General features: G+C 43.3%; 1 protein-coding gene across 14 annotated transcripts in view; it reads left to right on the forward strand.

Annotated features, from left to right (window-relative positions):
• Positions 1 to 20,175, forward strand: part of CADM1 (cell adhesion molecule 1) — a 188,592-nt gene that overhangs the window by 131,470 nt on the left and 36,947 nt on the right. For all 14 annotated transcript variants that reach the window (XM_085526016.1, XM_085526017.1, XM_085526015.1 and 11 more), the window contains exons 2-5: positions 6,168 to 6,314; positions 7,627 to 7,779; positions 10,582 to 10,719; positions 12,506 to 12,661. In XM_085526016.1, the coding sequence (XP_085382142.1) occupies positions 10,662 to 10,719; positions 12,506 to 12,661 (214 nt within the window). In that variant the 5' untranslated portion in view covers positions 6,168 to 6,314; positions 7,627 to 7,779; positions 10,582 to 10,661. The remainder of the gene's footprint in view (positions 1 to 6,167; positions 6,315 to 7,626; positions 7,780 to 10,581; positions 10,720 to 12,505; positions 12,662 to 20,175) is intronic.

Consider the following 20,175-nt stretch of genomic DNA (forward strand, 5'->3'; position numbering starts at 1 on the left):
GAAATTCTTCCTAATATCAAAGCAGCCCTTAGAAAACCAAGCAGAGTAAATGGAACACAATGGAAGGTGGGTGGAAAGAAGGCATCTCCCACCATTGCTGCATTTGGGGCCGATCTTGGCTCTTCTCCTAAGTACGGAGCTTTCACCCGGTCTCTCTTTTTCAGCTCATCTTCTGAGCAATGGTGAACCTTAACAAAGCATTGTATTTAATGCCAAGTAGTTCCTTAATTGATGAGCTTCATCAGTGACAGGCGGTAGCTGTGTTATTACAGATCCATGATACTGAAAGTTGGGGATTAATGTCTGTGAATATTAATCCCCCAACCCCTTTTTTCCACTGCAGAGGAACTCTTTTATCTTATGCTCTTCCAGAGTGAACACATCAGGCTCTACCAAAACTCTCAGCAACAGAATGGACGTGGAAATCAGCGCCCTTCATCAAAGAGAACCTTTTAAATTCAGCTTTTCTTTTTCTTTATTGGTAGAGGAAGAATAACACGCATGAAATTTGAAAGCAAACATGAGCGCCACGTGAGCATTACCATATCAATTTGCTGCAGCCCAAACTTCAGACACAGAAGTGGAGATGCTTATATCCCATTTCCTCCCTTTCCTTTGAGCCGCCGTCTGCTCTGTTGGATTCTGAGTCTGCAGTGGATGCTGTGCTATGAAGTAGCTGTCACTCACGATGCGTGGGGATTTTACACAGGGCACAACTTCACATCAGCTTATTGGAGATGACAGCAAAACAAACTCGAAAATGAGATTTTCTAGAGTCCTGTTTGTTTGCCAGCAGTGCTGCTTTTTTGAAGAGCTCTTTCCCACAGGAGGTACAGTTGCATTTTGGCCATACGAAGGCAGTTACTCGCCATAGAGAAGGTTTTGAAGAGACAGTAAGAGCTACTTGAATGCAGGGAAAATCTCAGAGATACTTGACTGAAGGTCACGAAAGTGGTAATTAGATCTTATTAGAGAAGAAAGTTACTGTTTCGAAGTGTTAGGTGTAAATCTTGGTTGAAAATAATATTTTTTCCCCTTAAGTTGAGAACAAAATTGAAGAAATAATAGTTTGTAAACATCCATGTGCAGCTTTGGAGGGTTCCTGTTATTATTTTTACCTGGTCTGGACATAGAAGAAAGACTTCAGGGCAGAAAGGTATCATTAATTGGCAGCCAGCTGAAGTGAGCAAACCCTCACCGTGGGCTGTTGGGGCTGAGAAACCCAATTTTATGCTAAGAAATCTCTCTTTCATGTTATAGACCAAAAACCCTTGGCTTTTCCAGAAGAAATATAAGTAACTTTCACAATGCAGCATTATTCAGTGTTATCGTCGTCATCTGTTCACAGCTGTACCTTGAGCAAAATGTGTTCTTCCCACTCACTCTGCTTTCTCCTAGGCTATGAGTGTGAGCTCTGGGCACCTTCTGTGCCCATCTCCCACCTCCCTGCTCTGTGTGATGGTGGTGGATGCAGACACATGCTCCTCTGTGGTGTTTGTGATGACTGTGGGTGCTAACCATGCTCTAAAGAGGTATCTGTGCTCCATGGACATGTGCTCCAGTGTGGAGTCTTGTCCATGACCACCAGATTCCATGTTGGAACACATCTGTGGCCACATGTGCTCCAATGTTGTGTCTGGTGGCCATAAACATGCTCCATTGGGGAGTCTGATGGCTGTGGACATGTGCTCCAATGTGGTGTCTCTGCTGGCCAAAGATATGTGCTCTAACATGGAGTCTGGTGGCCATAGACATAGTCCAGTGTAGTGGCTGTGATGGCCATGGTCGTGTGCTCCAATGTAGTGCTATGGGTGCATGCTCTAAGGTGATGCCTGCTGCACACCAGCACTCAGCCTTGCTGCTGTGTCACTCTCAGCTTTTAACTTGCAAGGCTTTCATCGTCTCTCTTTGGCAGACAAAATGGACTGGGAGATGCGAAGAGTCTAATAATAGTGCAATTACACTCCCCCAGCCTGTCAATACTAACAGGTGCCCTTGAAGCTGGTGCAGTCAGTGTCTGAGTCTAGAGTTGAGCTGCTGATGGAGGCAGAATGGTGCATCTTTGTGCAAAGCAGCTCTGATGGCACTGATTTAGGGCTCATTCCTCGAGTACATCTTTCCTATGTGCCATGAGTCTCATGCTCTTCTTGCACGTACATTTTATAGACATCCTGATCTAAAATTGCAGCCATTCTCTTGTGCATGAAAAGATGTCACGAAATTAGCTCTGTAGAAAGCAATTGCCTTTTGTTGCCGGCACAATTAGCGTGGATTGTCCATTCTTCTCAAAAGTTCGAGTGTGACGATGCTCTGTGTTAGAACACGACTGTTCTGTTGCTGTGGTCTTTCTCAAGAGGCAGATTGTGATGCTTCATGGGGATACTGATCTTTGTGATGGGTGGGAAGAGCACAGGAGCTGCTTGGTGGAATAGCAGTAGTAAGGAGACAAGGCTTTTGTTGCAGGTAGATTGCCAGGTGTTTATATCCATTCTGTAATGCTTCTTTCAACCTTTAGTTGGTTATTTAATCATTTCATTCTCCTCAGATAGCTGAAATTGGTAAGTTTTGACATTAAAATTACATTAGTTCTGTGGATTGATCATCATGTCACGTTTTTCCACCAAGACACAAACAAATACTTTGTATATTTGAGCGTAGGTTTTTGGTTGGATTTTTTCTGTGGCTTTATTAAGAGGAATTTTGTGTTTATGTAGTTAAGGTTTCATGAAAAAGACTCTTTCTTGGAAAGCATTTCTGTCTGTTTTCTGTGGATGGACTCAGCAGTGCTCTTGGCCGTGACGAGGTACCTGTGGCTGGTGTTGTGTTGGGAATTGAAGAGGCATGTTTGCAAGCACGTATTTCTCATCTTCCCATCTCCTCCCCTTGTTTCTTTGCTCCATCCCGATGTGCTGCAAGTGGAAAAAAAGAATTAATTTTCAATGTGACCACTGCGTATGATCCAAGGTCCCTGCGCTGTGCCCACCTCAGATAAACTTGTTCTAACACAATTTGCTGTTCAAAGTCTTCTTACTTTGCAGCCTTAGAAACAAATACAGCAGCTGTCCAAGGCAGAAATACAAGTGTAAAAATTAATTGTTTAGCTTCTAGCCAAAATCTTTCCCTGAGTGTGTTGCTTCCCTCCATCTTGGCCTTCATTCCAGCCGGTTTTCTACATTGCACGGCCAGAGAATTGCTTTAGATAATAAAGGAGACGTACAGAGCATTTTTTTTCTTTCCCTTACATTACAGTTACCTGTTTTGGTTATTGCACGTGCTCGTTAATTTTATGTATGTATGATGCATGTTTATCATAGGATCATAGAATGGCCTGGGTTGAAAAGGATCACAGTGATGATCTGGTTCCAACCCCCTGCTGTGTGCAGGGTCACCAACCAGCAGCCCAGGCTGCCCAGAGCCACATCCAGCCTGGCCTTGAATGCCTGCAGGGATGGAGCAGTTCCATATATGACAGTTCCCCCTGGATCCCACTCTGGCAGCTGGCTCATCTCACGTTCCTGTTTTCCTCTCTCAAAAGCGACGCATTACACTTCAGCTCAAGAATATTCTCGTATCTTACGTCAAGTGCAAGTCATCCACTGTGTGTGTGTAGGCAGCGATGAGAAGCTCAGCCCAGGAAAGCATGTTTTGAAGAGCTGCCTACCTGTGAGCACAGGTTATGTGTGTGCACAGGAGAAAAGATTGCCTGCTGAGTGTGGGCAGGGCTTAAAGAAAACTGATTTTCATTTGCAATATTTTGTTCTCTTTTTCCAAGGCCTTAATGAGTCAAGAAAATGGTTGCAGTTTTTTTTTCACTTCCACTTCTTTCATGCTAGACTTGATCTCCTTGTGTGCATGCTGAGGGGTTAAAACACCTTGTTAGGAACAGAGACTCAATTCTCTTCATAGCATTATAAACAGTGTCCAAAGGGATGTGAATTACTTGGGCAAAGTTGAGATTTAATCAAGCAGTCTTGCCCAGGTTTGAGATGTGAAGTCTGATCTTTCAGTCTGTCCTTTATGTGATGATAGAGCACTGAGGAGAGTTCTTTATCAATAAGAGCCTTCCTTTTAAAAACTCTCTTTCTGTGATTCCATACGAGATCTGTACAGTTCAAGTTGTAGATGCTGAGAAGCTGTGTGTGCCCCATCCCTGCAGGCACTCAAGGCCAGGTGGGATGGGGCCCTGGGCAGCCTGAGCTGGTGGGGGCAGCCCTGCCCATGGCCGGGGGTGGCACTGGGTGGGCTTTGAGGTCCCATCCAACCTGAGCCATTCTGTGATTCTTCCTCTCTTCACCCAAATCTTTATGCCATTAAAAGACGTTGTGGTGCTTTAAATGTACGTATGTTGAAAGTAATACTCCCCGGAATGCTTGCATAGCGCTGGTAAATATTAGTAAATAACTTCCTGAAATGTTTGAGTGAAAATGGGTCTAGAGAGTTCTCGCTTCGCATTGCATGTTTATTTAATTTGAAGTTTGTAATTGATGCTGTTCTTGGTAACTGGAAGCAGATGTGAATGCAGATAACCAAAAGTGTTAACTCGTAGTGCCTGGTGCTGCTAGTTAAAGCAAACAAATTTAGGTCAGCAGAGCAAGTGAATCTGTGCAAACAACAGCCTGATAGGATGCCCTCTGGTTCAGAATAAATACACAGAAATCCACTATGGTGGAGCTGATGGCTGTGTCAGACTGTGGGGTGTTGTCCTTGTGTGCCCTGTGCCTCTCATTAACCCCAATGCCTGCAGGAGAGCAAATATTCCTTGAGACAGATCCTGACGCCAGCCTGGACCTCGATGCTGGACTTCCAAAGCAATCAGTCAGCAGGCTTAATGTAGCAGCATTCCAGCATGAAAAGCTTCAGTGGCTTAAACTTCAAATAATTTATTTCTAAATTACTTCTACTGTAATTTTTATTAATTCAAATAGGCTTTCCAAGCTGATGTAAAACTCAGTAAATGCAAGGAACAGTTTAATGAATTGAAAATAGGATTGAGTCTTTTAAAGTAAATGTAAAAGAAAAAAATATGCTTGCAGTAATTGCTTAGATGGATATCAAGTCTTAATAGCTTTGTTAATGATTTGTAGCGAATATTGCATTTATGGGAACATATCAAGCTGATCCTTGTGCAAGAAGCTTGTTTTGAATGGGTTTGATAAAATCATTCCCTGGGAGCTGTTAGTGGTGAGCAGTGTTTCCATAGAGTGGAATCATAGAGTCATAGAATCCTTAGAGTTGGAATAGACCTCTGAAGGCCATCAAGTCCAACTCTCCTGCAATGAACAGGGACACCACAGCTCCATCAGTTTGCCCTGATTTTGGCTTGCTCTTCTGCTGGAGTATTGCAGTGTAGACAAGCTGTGAGCTGCCCCAAGAGGGGCTTTGGTTCCTCCTCCCACCTCCAACACAGCCCTGCTTTGCTGTAAGCTGACATAGATGTGAAAAACATGCAATGCAAAAAGCTTTATATATATATTTTTTCCAAATCACGATTCTCTGCATCCTTTATAACGCGAACCAGATTTCTCCACGTGCATCTGATGTAATGATTCTATTCATTAGAGAGAGAGTTTGGAGGTGGTGACCTGTAAATGATTACAAGACTCCCACGGCATAATTGCATCGAGTTCTTCTTTCCCAGCCTCTGGACATTAATAGCACCCACTGATGAGATGTAGTAAGTGAAAAGCAGCTCACAAAAGCGTATCTGCTGAAGTCAAAGGACGGATGCTTTGTCCAGCAGATCTCTCTTTCAAGGAAATTTAACCATATTCATCTTTTTTAAGGGAGGAAGGAAATCTTGGCTGTTTCCATGCATGTGATATGGAACGTCCGCTCCTGGGGCTGGTGTGAGGATATAAAGACGTAAATAAGGCCAGGGAGATTTTACCCTGCTCATCATTTTTGGTTGTTATTTAAAACAGAGGGAATGAAGTGACTTGCTTGCTCTGTAACGAGGCCGTATGGTGGTCATTTGGCAAGCAATTAGCTGTACAGCAGTCATTTTTCCAGTATTCCCACCGTGGACCTCTCTTCTAATTACTCCTCTTGAATTCACCTCCTTCTAGGACGGTTCAGCTCCTTCCTGCTGTTCCTTATTGGACTATTCCAAATGAAACATTCAGACACTGTTCATGGTTTTAATATTTCCTCTTCCTTTCCTTCCTAAGGTGATGGCCAGAACTTGGTCACGGAAGATGTGACGGTAGTGGAGGGGGATGTTGCCACAATCAGCTGTCGAGTCAAAAACAGCGACGACTCCGTGATTCAGCTCCTCAATCCCAACAGACAGACCATTTATTTCAGAGATTTCAGACGTAAGTTCCATCTTTTATTACTTGGTAACAACTTTTCCTGCTCTTTGCTCGCAGTTGGGGTAAAGGATATGCTGAGATCTTTTAATTTTATGTCGGACACTTAAAGTTTAGTCAATTCTTTAGAGGGCAGATCAGACAGGCAATCATAATCTTTCTCCTTAATGGAAACCTTGATGGTCCCCTTTAAAAGTCAGACCATCTTCTTTGCAATAGGAATTGATTGTAGTAATTCAGGGTGAATTGCAATCGAGTGCCAAATATTTAGCTGACACAAACAAATTGAACAGGGCAAAGCAGAGGCAGTGTGATGTTCTCAGAGGTAATCTGTGTGGTGGGAAGGCTGAAATTTTCAAGACCATCTCTGCCTTATTATAGCCAAAGCAAAATCTCCCATCACTGCTTTGAGGTCTGCTGAACAAACTTGTCTTTTGTTTCCTGTTGTGACTGTACCGCCTCATAGCTGCAATGAGGTGTTGGAAGTGGTTTGTAGTGTCACAGCGGGGACCAGAGACAGTGGTATGTTGTGCTGGGTGTTATAGGAATGTTCTCTCTTAAAGTACCTCATGACCTCTACCAGTATGGGCAGGCTGTAAAGCCTGGCTTGTTTCACTTGTGCTAACATTTGCAGCCTGTGTGTTCACTGGTAATATTTGAAACACTCGGTTTCCAAAGCTCTATGTAGTCACTGCTGGTCAGGAAACAAATGTTAAATTGTCCTTTTCCTACTTCTTGTATCTTTCGTGCTGTTCCTAGTTTACTCCCTACACACAATCTGAAATGCATACATATAGGAGTGGATTTTCACAATAAGCAATTTACCTGTGCATCATTAATGCTGTCTGAGTCATAGAATCATTCAGGTTGGAAAAGACCTCTCAGATCCCCAACCCATCTCACCTTGCCCACTGACTATGTCCCCAGGTGCCACAACCCCACAATTCTGGAACCCTTCTATGGGTGCTTAACACCCCCTTCAAACAACACCTCCCTATGCAGCCCATCCCAGTGCCCAACCTTTGGAGAAGTTATTTTCCCTAACACCCAGCCTGACCAGCATTGCACCTCTGAAGGTAAACACCATGTGGAAAGCCTTGGTGCTGTGCCCAGCTGATTTGCTTCTGTTGATTCTTGGTAATGATTTGAGAACAGAAGCGTTCCATAGATCCCAAGCTGTAACTCCAGAGCAGGGTTCTAGCTGCAGGCAGGAGCTGGTTTAGATGCAGCTCAGATCTCTGCAGATGTTTGACTTTGTGTTGGGTGAGGGACTTCTGCATCTGTCGCCGCGGTCGCTGACGATCCCTTTGCTCCGCAGCGCTGAAGGACAGCAGGTTTCAGCTGGTGAATTTCTCCAACAGTGAGCTCCGAGTGTCGCTGACGAACGTCTCTATTTCTGATGAAGGACGGTACTTCTGCCAGCTCTACACAGATCCCCCACAGGAAATTTACACCACCATCACGGTGCTCGGTAAGGACCCACCGGGTGCATGTTGGTAAACCTCTCTAATTGCTGATGAATTTTGTGCTTTTGGTGGTCAGACTAATCTGATAGTGCGCTAAATATTTTCTTCCCGAACTTGGGGATGTGAAGGATGATATTATAATGAAGACAGACAGCATCTTTGCCCATCCGTGATATTCCTTAAGGGCAGTTATTACCAACAGCGTAGCTCAGGAACCTCCTAGCAGATGAAGATGTACAACTTTTGCATGTTTCTCTGTTGGCTCATCCAGCAAAATGTAAAGTCAGCTAATGGGAAGCGATGGTTTCCTATTAATTGTAGCAGTTTTTTTTTCCACGTTTAATGGAACAGAAGATCTTTCAGTCCGCATCCTAAAGATGCATTGAGCAGTTGCTCAATGCTATTGGGATCTGCTGTTTGAAGAGCTGAAGTTAATTCTGTCTTGTCTCTCCCATTCCCACCAGCCAAAATACATTCACAGCCGATCATGCTGAGCTCTTGCCTTCTCTTGTTGCTTTGCAGGGCTGTGGTGGATATGCAGCTGTAAGGCTGCAGTTACCAATAATAGCAGCTCATGCTATTAGAGCTCTTTCTACAGATTAGCTGTGGCTTTTAAGATTCTATTAATAGGAGAACCTGAATCACAGAGGATGATACGATGTGAGATCTCACTTGCTGATTAGTTTAAATCTTTCTCCTTTTATTTAATGAGATTTGGCTCTTAGGTTTTTATACATTGCTTAAATAACGTTTATAAGTGATTCTACTACAGTTGTTATGTTTATCAACAGCTTTTAACTTCTAATACAGTTTCAGCATCCATGTGGATGAGAAGCTCTATTCCAGCCTTTCTCAGTAATGACACCTAAACAAAAATACTGTGTTGTATTTAATTTCCCTACTTAACAGTTTGTTTGAAATAATACTTGATTCATCTATAAGCAGGGAATGCATGTCTCCCATGTGGGAGATGCAAAGCAGTTGGCTTTTGGTGGTTTTCCTTTTTGACACACGTTAAGCTTTAGGATTCAAGGAGAAATCTGATTTCGTTCACTGGGCTTTTGCTTCAGTCCTTTTTTAGAAAGACATTCAGCATGACCAGTGTGTGTGCCTGCTTCTCCCTGGCATTCATAAAGCAGTGTGCCTTCCCTGTTCGCCTTCATCACATGCACAGGCAAAGCCATAGTTCATAGGGCAGGCAATAAAGATGGATGTTTATTATTAGAAGGCTGAGGAAGGGAGTGTTTATCTTAGCTAACGTTTGTACTTCAAGACAGGGTCTGCAAAGCCAAGGATAACATGTCTTTTATTCCATGTTATTGACTCCCTGATTAGGAGAAAAAATGGGACAGGGCTGGGGAGTAGTTATCCATGTCAGTACAGTGTTGGGATTCATTCTCCACCAAAGATCTCTTAGTCATTATTCAGTCTCCTATATAGTCTATCAAGGAGTAGTTTTGCTGATCTGCTTCTAATGATGCTCTCTTTGGCAAGCAAAGTTTTGAGGCTTCCTTCTTCATAGTCAGTGTTAGAAGTGAGCTTCACGCTTTCTTTTCCTTCAGTAATGTTCTTCCCTCCTCTTCCCCACAACTTTGATGCCTTCAGTGAGACTATATGTAGATTTATGCATGCTTAATTGGAACATGTGAAAATCTCCAATATGTGGTCTGTTCTGTTCTTCTTACAGAAAAGCCACAAGTGACTAATTAGTCCATTTGATCATCTGGATGATATTTATACATATTTGTTCTTCATTAGCCGAAAGACGCGTTAGTCACATTTGAACTATACAGTCGCTTAATCATATCCACCAGAGCAAAGTTGAGTTTCCTTTGGAAGTTCTGGGTTGTTTTTTTTCCCCCTGTGAGTGGAACTCCATGCCACGTGAACTCTTGATGTTCATTTTTTCTCCCTCTCCAGCTACTGGTGCTTCCATAGGGAGAGACTCCTTGCTTCTATGTCATCACTGTTAAGCTTGTTTGTCACGTCTCAGTGTTAGGATGCATGCTGAAGCTCTGGCCTGTTTCTGAGTATTACAGCCTTACATTTCATTTAGTGGAAGACTCTTCATCTGTAGAGGAAAGTGGGCAGAATGGTTAATTGCCATCCTAGGGAGACTGCCATGCAGGGCAGGAGTCGGGCATTGGATACACAGTTGACTGTCTCCTCTTCCATTGGGCTTAGTTTGTGGAGGTAGGCAGCGTTGTTCTAAAGGTGACTGCAGTCCCACGTGCTCTTGTGCTCATTGCCTTGTGTGAGCATTTTCAATGAGCTTGATGGTCGCTGGCCTGCTTCCACTCCTTAAGGCTGAGACTTGAAACTGAACAGCAGGAGAGAAAAATTGCCTTCCGAGGTTAGAACTGCGGTAAGTAATGCACTTCCAAATGTCAGCTTTGGTGTTTCCTCTCCCTGTCAGCACAAGTCGAGAAATGTGCATGAAGTCAAACTGTGTTTTTAAATAGCAACGTACACAACTGAATGCCATGGAAGATTCAGATCCTTCTGCAGAGCGGTGCTGTGGTAGGAGGCAGAACAGAAACGTAAGGATTTGATAAGTGATAATTTGTGTAACCACTCTATTAGATGGAGACTGAAGGTGCTTACTCTGATTACTGCAAAACCATCTATCATAGGATTTGATTGATGGAGAGATCAACTAAATGCTGGTGGCTACTTTGCTTCAATAGGCTTTATGGGTTTTTAAGAAGTGTTTCTTGTCTTGTGTTAGTGATCAGAGAATGTCACACTTGCCTTTTCATCAAGTATGTGTTGTGATTTTGGTTTTTGTTTGATTTCTTTCATTTCAGTCCCACCACGCAATTTGGTCATTGACATCCAGAAAGAAATCGCTGTTGAGGGAGAAGAGATTGAGCTGAACTGCACTGCCATGGCCAGCAGACCAGCCACCACCATCAGATGGTTCAAAGGAAACAAGGAGCTGACTGGTACGTCTATCCTCCCAGTCACCATTTTCTTTCTTTCCTTTTCACGTGCTGAGGTGATTTATGTAACATTGTCTGCTTGTTCTCTGTTGCCTCCTTTAAAAAAGAAAGAAAGAAAGAAAAAAGCAAGCTGTTCTAAACGCCAGCTCAGGAACAAAGGAGTATGTGGGCAGACATAAATTATTCTTTAACACAGAAGGGCTGAACTTCATGTTGTCCTCTGCCTACCTGCCAGACTTAAGTATAAGGATCTGGAGCCTTTCTGTAACTGCAGGTGACCTCGAGGAGCCTTAAAGCTGTGCGGAGAATTTATTTCCATGGCTGTTTGTATTTTTCTGCCCTGTTTTAGGTATGAGTAAGATCATCTGTGCTTTGATTTTTTCAGTTCATCTTCATATCTCACTCTTTTGTTTATGGAGTATTTTTCCTGTGTTCAGTTGCATATTCATATAAGAAGTGTTTCTCCTACTCCCCTCAGCCTGGTTGCTCCTGGTATTAGCACAGTTGAGTCACTGACACTGATTGCATGTGTCATGCTGTTAGTTTTAAGTCTGCATGTAGATGTGAGCTTGGTTGACAACACCTTTGTGCTGAGACAGTGAAGGGCTCTCTACAGAAGTCCAGACTCATTACTTCAAATGCAACCCCCCTACAAGGGCAAGATAAAATCCTCTATTTAAGTACAACACCTACAAGCATCTGAGTATGACACATGCTGAGCGTATGCTGATAAAGGTGGAATGCAAACCTGCTGCTGCTTGAAGTGGTGCCCCACTGATTTCCAGCACCTGTTGTCATCTAAACGTTACACAGATCTTCAAATGATCTCTTTCTTGGTTTTCTTTCCTATTCTGGCAGGCAGCAGTGCAATAGTTTTTGACCCTTCATGCTTGACCTGTCCAGCTTCTTGATTGAGTTTTCTTGCGTTGGCAATTGAATCCCAGCTTTGCTTTAGCTTTGAAGACTGCTGAGCTGAGTAGTAGCTTCTTGAAATACCAGTTCACCCTGTGGATTCTTTGGATGTTTTTTAAACAGAAGTCAGGAAACTGAAATAGTGGGTTGAGAATAGAGTGAAGCCTTTCCTCTAGGCATGAGGGGATGTCACTTTCTGTAGCTCTCCTCGTGTTTTACTTAAGCAATATTTCAGCATAATATACTTGTGTTTGAAAGACCTCTGTTGCAAGTTCCTCCTAACGTTTTGACCATGCAATCTGAATCCTTAAATAAAAAGACACAGATAAAGAGCATTTGGAAGCACAGTGGAGGCACACTGTCAGCAAGTGATTGCAGAGGGCATGGCAAAATCCCCTCTCCTGTCTCTTCTTTTCTTTCTTGATTCTGTGTTGTATGTCACGTCAGCTTTCAGGTAGTAAATCCTGCAGTTACTCTCATGGTTACTCTCTCTGGAGTACTGCTGAAATATTTCAGCCTATCAATACGACTTTTAATTAAGTTAATCTGTTTAATCACTTTTCTAGCTTCTTGTTGATTCCAAAGTGGGAGGGGATTTGTAGCTCCATTGATTGAAGAGTTCTGGGATTCGGGGATGGTGTAAAGGGATTGTTAATCATTGTGATAGTGTATGGTTGATTTTAATCAGAGACAACTTTACAGAGAGGAGTGTTGCTACATCCCCACATTCCTCCCTGCCATTAAAGCCTTGTGTCTAAAGAGAGGAATCAGGTGTGTGAAGGCAGCATGTCACCTGGGCACGGAAACAAGGAAGGAGAGCATCGCCATAGATAAATCTGTGATCACTTTCTGCTCTTCTTTTCCATTTCCTTCCCAGGCAAGTCAGAAGTGGAGCAGTGGTCTGATATGTACACAGTGACCAGCCAGCTTTTGCTGAAGGTGGGACGTGAGGACGATGGGGTCCCAGTCATCTGCTTGGTGGATCACCCCGCTGTCAAAGACTTGCAGACACAACGCTACCTAGAAGTCATGTGTGAGTAGCAGAACTTCTGATGGATTTAACATGTAAAATTACTCTATGAAGAGTTCAGGAATTGTTTGCCGTGTGTTGAGGTGAAGGTGTTGATGGAGCTTATATCTCTTTGAGATGCTTTTCTGTGGTGCCACATTGAAGCAACTGGGCCACGTTGTGAATGTACTGCAAAATAAAATGGCCACTGTGTTGGTTTTGTGCATTGTGAATGTACAGCTGCCACTGTGTTTCTAAATTAGGGCAGGATGAAGTGCATAGAGTCTTCTGCTGCATCCCTGACAAAGGCCTGACCACTTTCGCTCTCATGTTCCCATCATGTAGGGTGTTAATAATGCATTGCACTTTGTTTAGGAGCTGTTCTACTGTATGTGACGTTAACAAGGTCTCTGGGCAGTTCTCTGGAAATACCTGTGGTCCCAGATGCAGACGTGCCTGACTTCCAGCTGCTCTACACATATGTTGCTGCTCAGAAAGAGCTCCAAAACCAAATCAGGCTGTCCTCACTGCATGTCTTTGGTGCCTCAGACAATCAGGGTTACGCAGATGATTCCCAGTGCTTATTTTGACAGGTTGACGTCAGCTGCAACATTAGGCTGAAAGAGAAAGAGGAGGTTGTATTAATTTTATTTCATTTGCTTCGTTATGTAGTTTCATTATGAACGTCTTGGTTACAATTCTCATATCTCTGAAACTAGCGTGAAGTTATGTTCCTGTAATGAGGAAAACAGAAGCGATCAGATACTTCCTCAATTGGCAGATACGAGATTTCTTGTGACTGCGCTAATGTGTAATTCATTTATGCAAACTTAATGTCCATTAACATTTCTTGTAGAGCTCCATTAGCTTTAATAATACATTAGCACCTTTGTGAGGCTTGATCAAATACTTAACAGGGGGAAAAAAAAAAGATCCTATCTCCCCTATTATGTTGATATTGAAATCTTCCAGAGTTTCTTCCCCTTGTTTTCAAAGGGCATCAGGGTTCTTCTAGGCCTCTTTTGAGAAGCTCCCTTGAAATCTCTGATACTTTGATGGATGAGAGAGGACCAGTGTTTGTGGGGAGGCAAAGAAAGTAGCAAAATCCCTTCTGTTTTCCCTCTCTATCAAATGAATCCCATTTGGACTACTTTCATTTGCAGTCTTTACAGGGTTGCACATACAATGAAGGCAAAGCACATGTAAAATACAGTTACTTGGATGTCCTTTGGGATGCATGTCATCTTCTTATAATGTGTTTGAGGCTTCTGCTGCAAAGATTTTACCCTTATCACTGATTATAGTGTTCCCTGTGGTGGTTCTGGCTCTGAGCATGTGCTTGTTGGAGTAGAACTAACACCAGCACCTCCTTGTGAGGGAGAGGGGGTGGGTATGAAAAGGTCTTTTGAGGGCTCTGGTCAGAACTAAACTCAAAGCTTGTTAACAGAAGCTATGTGTGTATTTACAGGGAATTGACCCTGTGTTGGTCTAGTTAGTTTTTTAGTGGGCAGGAGCAGATGGCTTGAGAAAAAAATAAAACCAGAAGAAAAAAAAACACATAACGTCATAACCTTGCAGCTCCCAGCAATTAAGTGGCTTTGGGACTTTGTGAGCTGAAGGACATCCAGACATGAGCAGTTGGTGCCCGATGTTGGACCTGAACCTAGGGTAGAAAAGGTGGTTAGAGAGCAATCTTTACCCCTGAGCTTTTCTTGCTTCGATCTGATGACTGCAGCTCAGTTCTAATGGGGAGCGTGAGCAGGAGGAAAATCTTGTCTTCACCGCCCAGCATCTCAATCAGTGCTTCTGTTGGCATGAACTCAGCCTCTTGGGGAACTTTGACAATCAGGCCTAATTGATACTTTCTCAATTGCTTTTTAGATATGGGACTTGCAATCAGAGCACCGGATCCCTTCCGATGGCTGTTGATGCACTTGCACTGACCATTTTTACTTTTCAGGCACACGAAATGCCATGTCTCCAATGAAGCAGTGATTAGCAGTCACCCATCAGGCCAATGCATTTGGTTTTTGCTGCTTCTTTTGCAGACATGGAGGCATAACAGCGTATCAGTCAGCTGCGTGGTGTTGGTTGAGTGTCTGCTGTTCCATTCTCTTCCTTTAAGTTTCACCTATCCGTACCAATGGATCCACTTTTTGGAACACCAGCAGCATGTAGTAAAGTATTTTCTCAGCAGAAGTTGTATTTCTCTGCCCTTAATGTATCCAACCTTAGCATGCTGGGGAAGGATGGGAGGATGATGGATGGAGCCTTCTTGGATAACGAGGTACTGTTGTCTGACTCGATTTCAGAGCATGGAGGGCTTTTTTTTTTGTTTTGAAGAGATGATTCAGAAGCTTAAAAACCAAATTAAACCACCGAAAACAGCAAAAATAACACGTTTTGTGGCGGGGGGGGGGGGGGTTGTCCTCATGGAAACTCCTCAAAGCGCAACCTGCAAAAGGGAACAGGCAGTGAACTCGGTGCCATTTGCGTTATGTTGAAATGAAAAAGGCATGTTTGGAGGTCATGTTCCCACACAGCTCAGCCATGTTGCAACAGAAGGTTATTTCTGCTGTTCCTCATGCGTTCCTTTGTGGAAGTGGTGCCTTTGTGGTGCTCCTGGATGGAGGAAGCAGAGCAGAGATGGGAGCAAGGTGTGGGTCTGGCTCCTTTGCAACCCAATGGGAGGGATGCAATCCTTTCTCCCTCCAGTGTTTTCATTATGCCTCCAAAACGTTGTATTTTCTCAGTCATTTCCTTAAGGAATATTGACAGCAACATTACAAAACCATGACACATGGAGAAGCAGATAGTGCTCATGAAAGACAGGCACGGTAGTTCCAGGCTCTGCAGAGTTGATGTGTGAGGTTTGTGATGATGTTGAACCTTGGAGCACCCTGTGCACATGTAGCACCAAACCCAGTGTCACCATAGCCATGATTTGATATGGCATTTGTTCTCTGTCCACAGTGTGACTTGTCTTGTTGTCCTCTTCTCTGTTTAGTTATTTCTAAGTGCTTCCTCCTGTGCTGAGCATGTAGAATCTTTAAGGATGGGCACAGTTGTTTTCTTTGTGACCTGAGAGATAGGAATGGCTGTTTTACTCCTCTTCTGGCACAATAATTGAACTGTTGCATGATCTGATAAGGGTCCATAGTACATCCTGGTAATTCATTACTGTCCCAGAAGCTAAAGTTGAAGAAAATGAATAGCAGCTTCACCCGAATCTGAGCAGTGCGTGTACTGGGGTGCAGGGAGGGGATGTTTTACTGTAGTCAGCAGAATGATGACTAAGACGTATTCATGCTGAGTATTAACTTGTCCTACTCAGGGAGTAAGCTATTTATTGCATATGTAATGTGGCACAGCCTGGCCCTTTGTGAAGCTTTGAGATAAATGTTTCCCTATGAACGCCGAGTGTGTTATTAAAAAGAAATCTCTGCAAACAAGCATTCTGTAATATTTATGAAAATCTCCTGGTAATGCTTTTTAAAAGCAAACAGAGTTTGACAGATAGCGCCGTGTACTCACAGTAACAACAACACTTTCATGCTTGATTAATAGCCAGTGAGCACGCAGCCCTTTGCAGTGGATGGCTGCAATATGTTGTATGGTGTTGGCTTGGAAATATATGTTGAGTTGGGCACAAGTTGCTTTCCTTTTGTGATTCAGATCATTCAATGAGGGGTGGAAGACCAGCATGTTGAGCGTAATTTTAGAAGGGAAATGAAGCACCAAAATGCATTAAAATATCATTAAGGAATTAAATGGAACCAGATACTCTGAAACATTTAAGTTCAGCTTTTGTGGTACTTTTCTTTATGTCATTATGTGATTGTGGAAGTCCTGATTTGACTCCTCTCTTCTCTTCTCTTCTCTTCTCTTCTCTTCTCTTCTCTTCTCTTCTCTTCTCTTCTCTTCTCTTCTCTTCTCTTCTCTTCTCTTCTCTTCTCTTCTCTTCTCTTCTCTTCTCTTCTCTTCTCTTCTCTTCTCTTCTCTTCTCTTCTCTTCTCTTCTCTTCTCATTCTGACATTATAATGAATTGCATGTTCTATATTATTTTTAGTAACCATGAGTGCACTTCTAACATATGCACCAAAGGAATCTGTTACGGCCTCTGCTGTTACGATGGGAGAATGCTTTGCACCCAATTATGTTAAAAATCAACCATATATGTATGCTGTCACATCTTCAGTAATCCTTATATTTCTATCGAGTACAAATATTAATTGCATAGTATGCAGTGAAGTGATTAACATCAATGTAATTTATCATCTGGAGGTTTCTTAAAATGAATAAATGAGTTGTTTTGTTCAGTGAGGTGTTGACCTCTTCAGAAACTTTGATTTAAAGCTTTCTTTTTCTTTCTTTATTTTTTTTTTTTTCCCTTTCTCTTTTTATAAATATGAAAAGCACCACAATCAGCCAAGTGTTCAGTTATTTGATTTTCTGGGGCATTAGCCACTCTTGTTTGTGACATTTCCCAGTTGGGTGCTCGTTTGCAAGCTCATTAATAAGGTTTTCTCAGAGGAGCGTTGTTGGGAATGAAAAGCACACAGCACAGCCTGGACGTTGCATTTTGGAAGTGTTCAGCAGGAGCGTGCAGCTAAATATTCAGAATAGGAATGTGCAGGTACAACGCAGCCTCCTGTTACTCTGGGTGTGCCTGAGCATGGAACTCTATTGGGGTGCAGACCCTAAGAGCCAGGTCCTGCCCATTGATGTCAGAGTTGGCTCTGCCCCTATTAGAGTGGGGAGAAAGACCTGGTTTGGCAGGTCTGTGCTCTGTCTGACTTCATTCCTGATAAGCAAACCTGCTTGATGTTGGGATTAAGGTGATGGTTCATCTCGACCTGTGTATGGATGTCAACACCTCTGACTTCTTTTAATATTGAAAGGTGTGTTTCTGCTGAACTCTCCCTAGTGTGTGAGCACTGCGAGATATAGAAACTGCCAGGAGACAGATTTGGAGAGTGGTTTATTACTGCCATTTCTATAGACAATGCAGGTTGTTGGTTTGAGACACAGAACAAAGCAGAGCTGAGGATCTCTGAAAAATAACCATCTTTCTTCAAATGGGCACTAAAACGTATTCTGGGTGATTTTGAAGCCAGAATTACCTAAAGTGGGCAAAAACTCTGCTTGACCTGCAGGATCCATCTCCTGAGAACACCATCTGTCATCCATTTCTGCAAAGAGGCGCACTTGGAGAATTAATTCAGTAATCACCAAATGGATTTTAAGACTTGGATCCTCTGCCTCATTTTATAGCGCAGGCAAGAGAATTTTCAGCTGAATCATTGAAAGAATCCATCTCGCAATTTTCTCAGTTGGCAAACAGGATGGTGATAAGAAACCTGTCCTTGTCTGCCATGGAGGAACTGACCACGGATCGTCACATCGTTACTTAATGATGTGTGTGTTCAGCTGCAGTTTGGTGATGGCGTGGGCCAGGGAGGGTTGGCTGCTTTGTCACTTTTGGTGGTTGGTGAACGTTAGGAGTTGGATGAGTTCAGAGAAGCACCTTTCCCGCTGAAGAAATGCTTTGCAGAATGTTTTAACTGTGGTATTAATGACTGTTTCAGTGCAGTTTTTGTGCTTGGAGTGGACAGATTGCTGCATCGTAGGAGCCGTATCACTCTGAGATTGCTGAAGGACCAGAAGCTGCTGGAGTGTGATGATTCAACTTGGAGATGACTGGCGTGGCCCCAAAGAACATCCACCTCAAGTGTGGTGTCGTTTCTGTTTTGCAGCTTGTAGCAGTGGAATTACTGGGTACAGCCACACAAATTTACTGCACACGTTTTCCTCGTTAAGCATATTCTGATTGCGTTTCACACGGGAGACATGAGGGCAAGAGCATAACCATCATTCACCTGCCTCCTTGCATTTCCCAAGTAAACCATCCTTTTATTTAAGGTCATATTTCCATGTAGGAGTCAGATCTAATATGCATTAGCATCCTTGTGTGCTGCAGTGTGTGGGAATTCAACCACGGGCTTGGCAAATGGAGAAACCCATGCTGTTACCATGCAGCACTTACTGCCTGCAGAGAGATGTGCTGCCTCCTGTGGTGATGCCGTTGGGTTTAGTCCTCTTACAAACGAGATAAATGTTCTCAGCAAAACTTGGCTGCCTTCCTTCAGTTGGTACGTTACGATGAAGGCAGAAATAGAATCAAAGAACCATTGAGGTTGAGGACTCCTAACCATGTCCCTCAGTGCCATATCTCCATGTTTCTTGAAATGGAGGTACCTATTGACCAAAGGAGCCATGAGGGGATGACATGAAGGCTGTGGCCAGCCCTGGTGTCCCAGACCCACACAGCAAAGCTGGAATTGGGCTGTGCTGGGATCAGGCTGTCCCAATCAGTCTGCTGTCACTTCTTGATGTGATGAGCTCGCCTGTCTTTGAGATCATAGGTCTGCCTGATGAAAGTAAATGGGTAGAAATAATGGGCTTAGGCTTTTGTAAGATGCTGAACTCTGTATTACATGATATCCTGACTGATTAATGAGATCTAGGCATAATCGATGGAGCGCACATTTAAATGGATTAAGAAATCACTAACTGGCAGATCTCAAAGAATAGTCATTAGGGAGTAATCAGCAAGCGATGGTATTTTTAGAGTAAATGCACTGGCCTGGGTGCTTAGCCTGATGCTCTTCAGTGCTCCCATGACTCATTTAGAAGTTCTTTAAAAATAATAATAATCAAAAAAAATCGCCGTTAATAATCTTTGCTGATGGCAGAAAACTGCCTAACAGTTAATAAGAAGGAGAGTCAAGGCATATGCAGAACGACTTGAGTGTCTGGGTGATTTCTGAACCACAGCACTTTAAAACTCTGGAAAGTGGGTGCAGCCGGTATCCCTCTAACTGCATCTTGGGAAATGGGATGGTTGGAACGCTGCAGCAGAAGCTTTCAGCAGAAAAAACCAGCTTGGAAGACCCAGCACTTTCGAATGTGCGTGAAGCAAGGAGATGGAGGTGATGGTTTTTCCCTGCTGTGCCAGTGAGTCCAGTCCTGGAGTCTTGCACATGTCTTGGTATGCAGACTTGATAGAAGTCCTGCTGGAAGATTGGATTGAGGAGAACAGTGAAAGGAACTTGACAGCCATGGACATAGGAAGAGCCTTAGTCCAACTCTACTGTAAGGGACTGATAGCACAGTAGCCATGGGGGAAGTGTGCTGAGTACAGGTTGCACATTAGGAAGCATTTCTTCTCTGAAAGAGCAGTTGAGCATTGGCATAGGCTGCCCAGTCACCATCTACTGGAGGTCTTCAAGGAAAGTGCAGGTATAGTGCATAAGGACATGATTTAATGGGCAGTATTGGTGGATGGGTAGACTGGGTTATCTTAGAGGTCTTTTCCATCCTTCATGATTCCATCACTCTGTTATTTTTCCTTTCCTGGTTGCCTTCAGGAGTATGGGAGACTGAGAGGTTTGGGCTCATGCACTCCGTAATTGATGGGCCAGGCAAGGAGCAGAGAGTGCTGTTGCCTCTCTGAAGGCTGCTTTTCGGTTGTCTTT

This window comes from Coturnix japonica, chromosome 34 (assembly GCF_054131305.1).
Source record: "Coturnix japonica strain WE chromosome 34, WE-NBRP24, whole genome shotgun sequence".
Taxonomy (NCBI): Eukaryota; Metazoa; Chordata; class Aves; order Galliformes; family Phasianidae; genus Coturnix; species Coturnix japonica.